This window comes from Strongylocentrotus purpuratus, unplaced genomic scaffold (genome assembly GCF_000002235.5).
Source record: "Strongylocentrotus purpuratus isolate Spur 01 unplaced genomic scaffold, Spur_5.0 spur5_scaffold_2, whole genome shotgun sequence".
Taxonomy (NCBI): domain Eukaryota; kingdom Metazoa; phylum Echinodermata; class Echinoidea; order Camarodonta; family Strongylocentrotidae; genus Strongylocentrotus; species Strongylocentrotus purpuratus.
The window spans coordinates 40,169,034-40,181,908 of record NW_022145605.1 but is presented as its reverse complement, the minus strand read 5'-3'; the positions used below and the strand labels follow the sequence as shown (position 1 = coordinate 40,181,908).

The 12,875-nt window shown below is 36.1% G+C and overlaps 1 protein-coding gene across 1 annotated transcript; it reads right to left on the bottom strand.

Moving 5' to 3' along the window:
* Window positions 1–464: 464 nt before the first annotated feature.
* On the bottom strand, window positions 465–11,785 carry LOC593195 (lactadherin-like). The gene is made up of 15 exons (XM_030992438.1): window positions 11,298–11,785; window positions 9,908–10,060; window positions 9,576–9,717; window positions 8,717–8,901; window positions 7,799–7,957; window positions 7,467–7,608; window positions 6,623–6,807; window positions 4,665–4,823; window positions 4,333–4,474; window positions 3,650–3,699; window positions 3,120–3,267; window positions 2,757–2,806; window positions 2,197–2,344; window positions 1,208–1,356; window positions 465–525 (listed from the first exon to the last, which is right to left on the bottom strand). The coding sequence occupies exons 2-15, from the start codon at window positions 9,962–9,964 to the stop codon at window positions 466–468; spliced, it is 1,776 nt and encodes a 591-aa protein (XP_030848298.1). The 5' UTR covers window positions 9,965–10,060; window positions 11,298–11,785; the 3' UTR covers window position 465.
* Window positions 11,786–12,875: the final 1,090 nt, after the last annotated feature.

Genomic DNA, 12,875 nt, shown 5'->3' with positions numbered 1-12,875 from the left:
TTTTCTGTACGTGAATGACAATACCTTCCATTTATTTTATTTTGAAACCTTATCTTTTATACAAGTCAAACGTAATCCACGGTGTTCTAATCGTTTTACGAACAGATTTAAAGATTTTCTTTACAATGCTCTGTTATAAAGTATTGATAATGTTGCCAAGAACTTTTCAAAAGCTGCGACTACATCGCTAGATTTGACGGTATAGATCATGACTAACAGGAGCGAGAAAAGGATTTAAAGCGCAAGAGAGAAGGAAAGAAGGGGAGAGATGAGAGCAAAGAGAGAGAAAGAGTGAGTGGAGAGAAAGAGAGAGAGAGAGAAAGAGAGATGAAGAGAATGGATGAAAGAAAAGACAATTTATTCGTTATATAAAAGGAGAGTGGTATTTCAATTGACATGCCTTTCACTCAGTAATTGCAAATGTTACGGCTTTTTTTTTTCGTCGTTGGTGTGATTCTGCAGTCATCAATATGAGATTCTTACAAGCTCATACATCCGCTGAGGGCGTTCTTGGTCTGGTTCCACCTTTAGTAGGGAGGTTGAAGAGGGATGGAGAGAGAGAGAGAGAGAGAGAGAGAGATCGAAAGAGAGCTAGATTTTTATTTGTGAAGACAGTGCACGAGAAAATAAAAAGCATACTAACATTCAATCTTACAAAAACCAAGTGAAATCGATATTTTAACACTATTACATTTGATAATATATTCTTTGAGAATTAAATAGGCTGCTCATCAAAGTGTGATTATGGCTGGCTGAGCGCTAGCAATGTATAATACATATAAAACTAACATGGTTGCAACTACATTAGAAACATCAATTCAGCACCCCATTGTTAATATGCCATAGATATCACGATCGGATTACGTAAAACGTCACTGTGATGTTCGCATGTTTCAAACGGTGATAGAGGGAGCTATTGAACTTCCCTTAAGTTAATATTTCGAAAGTAGTCGCAATCATGTTTAATCGCCTTTTGGAATGAACAATGTTCAGGAGTTGATTAATAAGATGTATGTGTGAGTACTTTCTATTCATATAGAAACCATTTAACGAAAGTTTTGGTTGACTTCTAATTGTTTTTTCTTCAAAACTTAGGCAGAGGCAAAATCGACATGAATCAGGAAAAGAAATACTGTTTAGCTGTCTATGCCAAGATTCAATCAATTAAGTTGTCAAATCAAATCTTTAGTTTAAATTTTTCGCTTACCTCTTTTTTCTTTAGTCCTCTAATCCAAAGGACGATGAAGCGCAGAAGGAGAGCCAGCATAAGAAATGTGAAATAAAAAATCAAGGGCGTCGAAAGTCCAAAAGTTACGGTTTCTGCCTCGTTCATATCCGCTAAAACACCCAACAGACCTGTAGGTTCATTATACAGAAGCTCGATAATGTACATGACTCAATTGCGATGTAGCTTTACTCATCATGACAAATATCATCTTATTCTTAACAGCTTTAGATTTGAATAAAATACTTCAGAAAGACATGATAATTTAATCAATAATCAGTTATAAATCAATTCCTATTTAAATTTCAAATTCGCAACATATTGTTCAGAAATAATTTATGTTTAGGTACGTAGCTATTAAAATGGCAGGAAACGCCAATTCAGATATACTATCTACGCATGTGCAGATTAGAGGCCGGGTATACAAAACTGTAAAAAAGTTTCGAATCGAAGGCTGGAAAAGGATTCTTGAAAGTGAGGCTATCATCAACGAGGGTGCCGTCTATGGTACACAAGCGGAAGTATTTTTGTCATGAGGTCAAACAACAGGTATTCACGAAAAACCTCAACCACTTGGGCAGAGAATATTCTAAAATGAACAAAGCCTGTGCATATTCAGGTTTAATTGTACAAGTACTATCTTCTAAGTGGTCTTCTAAGTAACGCCCGGCTGGAATGCTCCCCAGGGAGTGGAGATTGTGCACACAGTGTGTGCGGGCAAGCACTGAATGCAATGACCGGCGTAATAGTATATTTGTAAAGCGCTTATATAGACATTTGTATTAAGCGCTATATAAAAATTAAATATTATTATTATTATTACACAAAGGATATAAAGGCAGGATATTCAGCCATTTTTTCAAAAGCAGTTGATTAACGTTAAGGCAAAATGTGGAATTTCCGTTTTCTTTGCTTTAGCTTTCACTAATCTATCCATTTTATTGTGGGGAACAATAATATACGAGGTTTACCTTGAAGCTGTGGGGGCGTTGTTCTGGTCGGTGCGGTCAAAGCGACAGTTCCTTCACTTGATGTCTTCAAGGTTGTTGATGCTGTCCTGGTCGTTCCCGGATCACCTTGTTTCGTCTCTGAATAAACGGTAGTCTCACCTGCAGTAGTCTAATAAGGTATTGTTAGATAAAGAGAAGGGTGACTTTTGTGAACGCGGAAAATCACTTTTGCGCTTTCTCACTTTTATTGATGTATTGATTTCCCTTTTGAAATAATGTCATAGTACCAATGTCATATAATGTTCTCGAAATACCTCCCTAATATTCCAAACATGACCTAAATATCTTCAAAATGTTCTCCTGAATTTCAAAATGTTCTCCTGTATTTAATGCCGCATGCAGAGTAATTTTTACTCGTACTTGTGTGTAGGTCTTTTCAATGTCAGTGATTCGAAAAAGATTGAGTCAATTACTTGCATTTTATGTTTGCACTACCTATTAAACAATGCCTATTCGATCCCGTATTCCACATTTGTGTGGACAATTTATTTCACTATGCAATCACGTGACCCGTTTCTAACCTGTAATTCGTTCATCGTGGTGTCCATAGTTGTTGATGCTTCAGTTGATGCTGGAGTTAAATATAAAAATACTTAATTATTTATCCTATTAGTATTATTCATTTATTTACTCTTTTACATATTCAATCATTTATTAAGTAGTTCATAATATACTGTATTCGTTTCTTATATCATTTAATCGATTTGGAAAATGAACAGGATGGCTCATGTAAAAGTGGTTATTCATGTGGTCCTGTTAACAACCTCTATGCTAATTTCATCGGTGAAAACAATGATTAGACTGCATATTCTAAGAAATACTTTATATTTATAATACTTTTCTACCCATTTTATTGTAGGGGAACGAAAATATATGAGGCTTACCTTGAAGCTGTGGGGGCGTTGTTCTGGTCGGTGCGGTCACAGCGACAGTTCCTTCTCTTGATGTCTTCAAGGTTGTTGATGCTGTACTGGTCGTTCCCGGATCATTTTGTGTCGTCACCAAATAAACGGTAGTCTCACCTGCAGTACTCTAGGTTTTTATTTAAAAGAGGTGGGTGACTTTTGTGTAAGCGGAAAATTATTGTTGCGCTTTTGCATTTTCTTTTTATTGATTTCCCTTGTTAAAGAATGTCATAGTAGCAATGTCATAATATGTTGTTCTTGAAATGCCTCCCCAATAATCTATACATGACCAACATATATTCAAAATGTTCACCTAATTTGAATGCCGCATGCAAGGTAATTTTTACTCGTACTGTAGAGCTTTACATTGTCAGTGAATCAAAACAGATTGAGTCAATTAGTTGTCATTTGATGTTTTCAATACCTAAAAATACCTACTTGATCAACCATTCTACTTTAGTTGTGTGAACAGAATCTTAAACAATGAAATCACGTGACCCGTTTCTAACCTGTAGTTCGTTCATTGTGGTGTCCATGGTTGTTGATGCTTCAGTTGATCCTGGAGTTAAGTAGGAAATACTTCATTATTCATCCAATTATTCAGTTTTTAATTTAATCATTTCATATATAAACTCATTTAATAAAGTCAGATAATTATATATGTACAGGATGGTTCATTTAAAAGTGCTCTTCCATGAAGATCTGGTAACAATACCAATGTCATAATAGAAAACAATAATTAGACTGCATTATCACGAAGTGACACAACATTGGGCATAATAGACAAAATTGGAGACAGTATTTCTTCCTTTGGCTGAGATGCTGTGCTTAAATCTACTGACATGACTGTAGAGCTGATGTAAAGTTGCCTTACAACTATGATTTTTGTTGTTGTTTGTTTTCATATTTTTCTCGAACTTTCACAGTTCTTGGATGTTTCTCTTCTTTTCATTTGTTCTAATCTAATGATTAAATGATAAAACTCTATAATGTTTTGTATTCTGCAACATTAGAGAACCTGATCAATTGTAGTCTTTACTCTATAAACGGTGAACATCCCCCGATTTTGGGGTATGTGTTTCCGCGGGGAAAAGCCCAGGACCGTCACCCTGATACATTAGCTCATATAATATAAATATACTACGTCACATTCTACCCTTGCTTTATACGAATGAAGGTGACTAAAACTCACGAAGAAGTTCTCCAAAGAGCTCCATACGAAGAGAAATACGTTCACGCCAAGTGTAAGGTAAAAGGCGAACATATCGACACGACATTGGCACGGGAAAGCGATTGTAAACCACGGTGTTTCGGTCACTATTGCCGGCAAAGATCTGAGGAAAACACGCTAGATCAATTACTTGAGAATAGAATAAAGTGTAATTTCAAAGAGAGAGATAAATGCTATGATTAACATCATGAAAAATAAAAGGAATTGAGAAACGCTCAATAAACGAATCACACGTGACCGGTAATCGACCAATTAACTGATTAGGGTCGAAGGATGAGTAAATCGGTACGTACGTTGTCGTTGTCGATGTTATTCGGGTCTTTCACTGTATCAAAGGTAATACTATTCATACTGCAGGCAATCTTGAAGCTGGATACCCACTGGGACACGGACACATCCTGGCGACCTTGCGTTGCCACTCCTACGATGCTGTACGTAGCTAAAAGATCAACCTGAGATTTGAATGATAATGACGTTGAAAATAATAATTTTGTTTAGATTTTTTAATGTTCATGTATAATATTATATATATATATATATATAAATAATGTAAAAATAAATGGTTCTGCGTCGGTGCATAAAATGAATAGGACACAAGGTAGATAAATAAAAACACCGGAGAAGTGAATATTCCACTGACGTTTCGGGCATAGCACTTTATCGAAGTGATTCAAGCATGAACAACAATATACAAAATCAAAAATATATAGGCGACGCTTGGTAGTCAAGATGCAAAGGCGCGTGAGAGTACGCGAAAGAAGAGAAAAAGAGATAGAGAAACGTCACAAAGCTCAAAAGTTGGACCATTGTGACGTGAAAAAATAGGAGAAGATTAGAAATATAGGGAGCGTTAGAAGAGCGTAAAAGCAAAAGAAAAGGAAAAGAAGAGGCGCACAGAAAGAAAAATAAGCAATTGAAAAAGCATTATGACGTAATAAAGATATTAAAGTTCAACACTGAACACTGAACACTGAACACTGAACACTGAACTTTGAACTTTGAACTTTGAACTTTGAACTTTGTTGAACTTTAATACCAAGCGTCGCCTATATATTTTTGATTTTGTATATTGTTGTTCATGCTTGAATCACTTCGATAACGTCAGTGGAATATTCACTTCTCCGGTGTTTTTATTTATCTACCTTGTGTCCTATATATATAAATATATATATACCATTTTTTTGTATTAACAGGACATATAACCCTACATGAGTTACCTCGTCAATTCCTCAAGAAAATATTTAGCAATAGTTAATCGTTAGCAATAATTTGAAAAGAGCCTCATTTTAGTTTGTCGGCTGCTCTGAAAATTACTTTTTTGATTTTCGTTATTTGAATCTTGTTTTTATTTTGTTTTTATTTTTTTTTGGTTCTTTTTCTGAAAATGAGATAGGGAAACTGTTTGGCATATTCTGATTGTTTTTATTTTTTTTAAATTAAAACTGTATTCATTTCCTAAAGAAAGTTCTGCAATAGAATGCAGATGTTGATTGGTCACGTAGTTCAATTGCGGGATAGCTTATTCTTGCATGCTTGATCGGAAAACAAAGAAAATGCAATAAATTGTCAAAAATTCATTGCATTTTCCCCCGGCCCCCTACAGGAAAAATTTCTCTGTAGGGCCATGCATTATGGTTCAAGGCATGGCCACACAGAGGAATTTTTCCTGTAGGGGGCCGGGGAAAATGCAATGAATTTTTGACAATTTATTGCATTTTCTTCGTTTTGGGGGATTTGTGGAAGGGGCCGCGTACCCTAGCAAACACTGCGTACAGTCATGATTCAGGGGCTAAGCAATAGCCTCGTTACTGTGAGGCCCCAGGATAAAAATCGTGCTGATCAGCTATATTAGTGCCCTTTTGTGAGGCATTAATCCTCATTACTGTCAATTATGATTTAAGGACGTAGGTTCCCTAGCTGACCAGCATAGTAGCACACATATGATTAAGCAGTCACGCAAAACAAACACTCGTAAATTAATATTCAATAAAATCTGAGATTGTATGCCATTATTTAGATCTATTAGAAATAAATAATTTTTAAAAATCCTTCCCTAAACTGGGGTAAAAATAAATATTCCACCATTATGACCAACAGTGTAGATAGTTGAAAAGATTTCAAGTCTGTCAGTATTTTCGGAAGGAATTAATATTTGACGGAATCTTTGTTCGTGTGATCTCTTGGTTGAGCGTGTAATGAGGTTAGACAAACTTCAAACAAACAAGAAATAAATTCAGGAATAGAGACTGACCTGAATCCATTGGTTTAAATCGTTTGTTTTGGCAGTCCAGGCTCCGCACAGGGCTCCGACTTGAGCTACGTTTAACCGTCCTCGACGCGGACCGTGGTTGGCGTCCCACTCACTAAAAGCTGTCAAGCTCGAATCTGGGATTGCCCCACTTTCTAGGCCTAGAGGGCTAGCATCCTGGATAGGACCTTATTTTCAAAGAAAAAAACTATGGCTTGATAAATGAAATAGACTCATCCATCCTAACGAAAGTCATGTACGTATAAATAATACATATTGGCCGGAGCTGCATAGTCTTCCAACTCAATAAAGCTACTGGACCTCACTCATTGGCATTGTATTTGTATGTCAACAAATGTCGGAGACATTTCGTAAACAATCAAAGAGAACATTGCAGGCCGCATGTCTTTCTCTGGCTAAAATGTTATGCTTTAATGTACTGAAATGACTGTAGCGTTGATGAAAAGTTGACTTTAAATATTATTTCTTTCTTCTTGATTCCCTTTATTTTTATTGTTTTCATTTTTTTTTTCCATCTTTTTTTTTCTTTTGTTTACATTTTTCTCGGAGTTTCACTGTTCTGGGACTTTTTTTCTCCATTTATTTGTTAATTTTTCCAATAATTTAATGAAAAAATTAAATAATGTTTTTCATTCTACAGCATTCCATAACCTGAGCAGTTATAGTCTTTACTCTGTAAACCGTGTCTCCTAGCCCCGCCCCCGAACATTTCCGGGGCGTTTCCGCGGGCAAGAGCCAGGGACCGTCACCCTGATAAACTAGCTCATCTAATATATATATATACACTACATAACATTTAACCATTTCTTTGTTTAAATGAACTCACCAAGGGGTTTCCCAAAGATCTCCATACGAAGAGAAATACGTTCACGCCAAGTGTAAGGTAAAAGGCGAACATATCGACACGACATTGGCACGGGAAAGCGATTGTAAACCACGGTGTTTCGGTCACTATTTCCGGCAAAGATCTGAGGAAAACACGCTAGATCAATTACTTGAGAATAGAATAAAGTGTAATTTCAAAGAGAGAGATAAATGCTATGATTAACATCATGAAAAATAAAAGGAATTGAGAAACGCTCAATAAACGAATCACACGTGACCGGTAATCGACCAATTAACTGATAAGGGTCGAAGGATGAGTAAATCGGTACGTACGTTGTCGTTGTCGATGTTATTCGGGTCTTTCACTGTATCAAAGGTAATACTATTCATACTGCAGGCAATCTTGAAGCTGGATACCCACTGGGACACGGACACATCCTGGCGACCTTGCGTTGCCACTCCTACGATGATGTACGTAGCTAAAAGATCAACCTGAGATTTGAATGATAATGGCGTTGAAAATAATATATTTTTTTGTTTTTTTAATGTTTATGTATAATATTATATATATATATATATATACCATTTTTTTTGGTATTAACAGGACATATAACCCTATATGAGTTACCTCGTCAATTCCTCAAGAAAATATTTAGCAATAGTTAATCGTTAGCAATAATTTGAAAAGAGCCTCATTTTAGTTTGTCGGCTGCTCTGAAAATTACTTTTTTGATTTTCGTCATTTGAATCTTGTTTTTATTTTTTTAATATTTTTTTTGGGTTCTTTTTCTGAAAATGAGATAGGGAAACTGTTTGGCATATTCTGATTGTTTTTATTTTTTTAAAATTAAAACTGTGTTCATTTCCTAAAGAAAGTTCTGCAATAGAATGCAGAAGTGATTTGTCACGTGGTTCAATTGCGGGATAGCTTATTCTTGCATGCTTGATCGGAAGTATTTATGTCTATTTGTGAATGTGTACCTGTATAGTAATACGGCTCAGCGCTCGGACCGGGTGTGTGCATACTAAATTAATACATGTATATTTGAAAATGATGTAGATCATGAGCCTGAATACGTCGAGATTAGATGTTACATTATAGATAGTTGAAAAGATTTCAAGTCTGTCAGTATTTTCGGAAGGAATTAATATTTGACGGAATCTTTTTTTGTTTAATCTCTTGGTTGAGCGTGTAATGAGGTGAGATAAACTTCAAACAAACAAGAAAAAAAATCAGGAAAAGAGACTGACCTGAATCCATTGGTTTAAATCGTTTGTTTTGGTAGTCCATGCTCCGAATAGGGCTCCGACTTGAACTACGTTTAACCGTCCTCGACGCGGACCGTGGTTGGCGTCCCACTCACTAAAAGCTGTCAAGCTCGAATCTGGGATTGCCCCACTTTCTAGGCCTACAGGGCTAGCATCCTGGATAGGACCTTATTTTCAAAGAAAGAAACTATGGCTTTATAAACGAAATAGATTCATCCATCCTAACAAAAGTCATGTACGTATAAATAATACATATTGGCCGGAGCTGCATAGTCTTCAAACTCAATAAAGCTACTGGACCTCACTCATTGGCATTGTATTTGTATGTCAGCAAATTTCGAAGACATTTCGTAAACAATCAAAGAAATCATTGCAGGCAGAACGTCTTTCTCTGGCTAAAATGTAATGCTTAAATCTACTGAAATGACTGTAGCGTTGATGAAAAGTTGAGTTTAAATATTATTTTTTTCCTTTTTAATTCTCTTTTATTTTTTGTATTTTTTTTTCTTCTTCTTTTTTTCCCTTCTTTTTTCTTCTTTTTTCATATTTTTCTCGAAGTTTCACTGTTCTGGGATTTTTTTTCTCCATTCATTTGTTAATATTTCCAATATTTAAATGACAAAAGTAAATAATGTTTTTCATTCTAAAGCATTTCATAACCTGAGTAGTTATACTCCTTACTCTGTAAACCTAGACTCCCAGCCCCCCCCCCCGAACATTTCCGGGTCGTTTCTGCTGGCAAGAGCCCGGGACCGTCACCCTGATAAACTAGCTCATCTAATATATATAGACACTACATAACATTTTACCCTTTCTTTGTTTAAATGAAGGAGGAACTCACCAAGGGGTTTCCCAAAGAGCTCCATACGAAGAGAAATACGTTCACGCCAAGTGTAAGGTAACAGGCGAACATATCGGCACAACATTGGCACGGGAAAGCGATTGTAAATCACGGTGTTTCGGTCACTATTGCCGGCAAAGATCTGAGGAAAACACGCTAGATCAATCACTTGAGAATAGAATAAAGTGTAATTTCAAAGAGAGAGATAAATGCTATGATTAACATCATGAAAAATAAAAGTAATTGAGAAACGCTCAATAAACGAATTTCACGTGACCGGTAATCGACCAATTAACTGATACGGGTCGAAGGATGAGTAAATCAGTACGTACGTTGTCGTTGTCGGTGTTATTCGGGTCTTTCACTGTATCAAAGGTAATACTATTCATACTGCAGGCAATCTTGAAGCTGGATACCCACTGGAACTGGTCCTGACGACCTTGCGTTGCCACTCCTACGATGTTGTACGTAGCTAAAAGATCAACCTGAGATTTGAATAAAATGACGTTGAAGATAATATTTTTTTTGGATTTTTTTTTAATGTTCATGTATATATATATATTCATATATAAATATATACCATTTTTGTGTATTAACAGGACATCTATATATATAACCCTACATGAGTTACTTCGTCAATTCCTCAAGAAAATATTTAGCAATCGTTAGTCGTTCTCCGCTCACTGACTCAAGATGTAATTCAATATTGTTCCTTCTCATGCTTATTTCCTTTCTAACGCGCATTTCTCTTTCCTTATCCCCTTTTCAACCCCACATGCAGCTCATCATTTAGTATTATTTTCTGTACCCTCGATATCTCACTTCTTTTTGTCATTGTCTACTCTTTGTATTATGACCGGGTTCTTCTATCTTTGTCGTGTAAAGTATTGTCTTATCCCTTTCTCGTCTCTGTTGGCATCCCCCTTCCCCCCCTATTTTGTAGTTCCTTTTGTAGTTACAGATTAGTTAATTTAATTACTCATTATTCCTAAGTTTCATTTGAGGTGTTCATACTTGTACAAGCATTGCTTTTTAGTGAACCCTCTGTTTCCAACATGTATTTCTTAATTTTTTTTTAAAAATGCTTATAATTGATTTGTAATGTTTTGTTGGAAACATAAATGAATTTGAAATCTTCAAATCTTGTTAGCAATAATTTAGAAAGAGCCTCATGTTAGTCTGTCGGCTGCTCTGAAAATTATTTTTTTTGATTTTCGTCATTTGAATCTTGTTTTTATTCTATTTTTTGTTCTTCTTTTTCAGAAAGGGAGATGGGGAAACTGTTTGGCATATTCTGACATTTTTGGTTTATTTTATTAAAACTGTGTTCATTTCCTAAATAAAGTTCTGCAATAGAATACAGATGTTGATTGGTCACGTAGTTCAATTGCGGGATAGCTTATTCTTGCATGCTTGATCGGAAGTATTTATGTCTATTTGTGAATATATACCTGAAGTAAAATGGCTCAGCGCTCGGACTGGGTGTGTGCAAATAATACTTAATAAATACATGTATAATTGAAAATGATGTAGATCATGAGCCCTGAATACGTCGGGATTAGATGATACATATATGTACTTAAAAAGATTCTGTCTGTCAGTATTTTTGGAAGGAATTAATATTTGACGGAATCTTTTTTTGTTTAATCTCTTGGTTGAGCGTGTAATGAGGTGAGATAAACTTCAAACAAACAAGAAAAAAAATCAGGAAAAGAGACTGACCTGAATCCATTGGTTTAAATCGTTTGTTTTGGCAGTCCATGCTCCGAATAGGGCTCCGACTTGAACTACGTTTAACCGTCCTCGACGCGGACCGTGGTTGGCGTCCCACTCACTAAAAGCTGTCAAGCTCGAATCTGGGATTGCCCCACTTTCTAGGCCTACAGGGCTAGCATCCTGGATAGGACCTATTTTGAAAGAAAGAAACTTGGCTTAAATGAAATAGATTAATGTGTTCTTACAAAAGTCATGTATCATACAAAATAATACATATTGGCCAGAGCTGAATAGTCTTTTAACTCAATAAAGTTACTGGACATCACTCATTGGTATTTTAATTGTATGCATATCGCTCCGTTTAGTCTCATTTCACAACGCCCCCCCCCCTATCGTCAGAGTCAGCAGCTTAACATGTTGGCATTTTACCCCCCCAAAATCGTTAAAAAATCTTCTTTTTTTTGTTAAAACGAAAAGCACATCAACCCCGACGTACGTTTTCACTAGCTCTTTCATTGGAACCCGCATGTCCCATGGACTTTTGAAAGTTCACCTACCGTAATTTGATCAAAATGGGTTGCAAGCTCGTCATTGCCTATAATACACATGTGAAACAAGTCGAACTTTGGACTCAGTTTGCCAAGAAGGATAAGAAGCATGAATTATCATAGATCTCTTCTGCTTGGTTCATTTAGTCCATTTCATCAAACCCCCCACCGTAATTTTTCCATTTAGTAAAAGAAAACATTTTGCCGAGGTAAGCAAAAACATGAATATTCATGAACGGTCAGACAATACAGCCTTTTAGTACGTAACGTATAGTGAATAGGAATGGGCGATGATCCGTCCAGGAGGTAGAGGTCAGTGGTTTGTGCTGGCAATGTTCCAGCGAGCGAAAATGAGACAACCGGAGCGATATGTCTACAAATTATGAAGACATTTCTTTGAGCAAAAAAAATGTTTGCAGTGCAAAGAAATATTGATGTCTGGAAATAAGTTATACACATCATTAATTACAAAAGTGACACAATTACTATTTTGCATAAAAAAGCAAAAGCAACAACTGCTTCAACTTATTCCCCGTTAGCATCCAATGTTCCCATCTTTACACAAAAAAAATCCTGTGTCAAAATATGAACCAGAAATACCCTTCATGTATATCGTGCAGGACCGAGACTCGAATCTTAAACCTATACATCAACTGCCAAGTGTTAAAACCACTTAAGCACCACATTTCCGACTCTGGCACTTCTTGTATAAATGATGTCTTCGAGTGATATATGTTTCATAAACAGTCTAGGCCTACTGTCAATTGCATTACCTTTCAATTATCCTACTGGTGAAAATATTCACAATGTATCCCTTTTTTTTATTCCCCTTTCATTGGTTTAGATGGATGTTTCATCCATAAACAAGGATATCATTTGGCAATTTGTTGGCCTCGGTTGGCTCGTCCACTATTTGATCATAATCAGCCCCCCCCCTCTTTTGTTCTCATCTACGTACATGACTTGTATATGCATATGCTTTAACTGATGCTGGTATCGTTTGTTGCTTTTATCTCTTCGATTGCTATCTTTATTT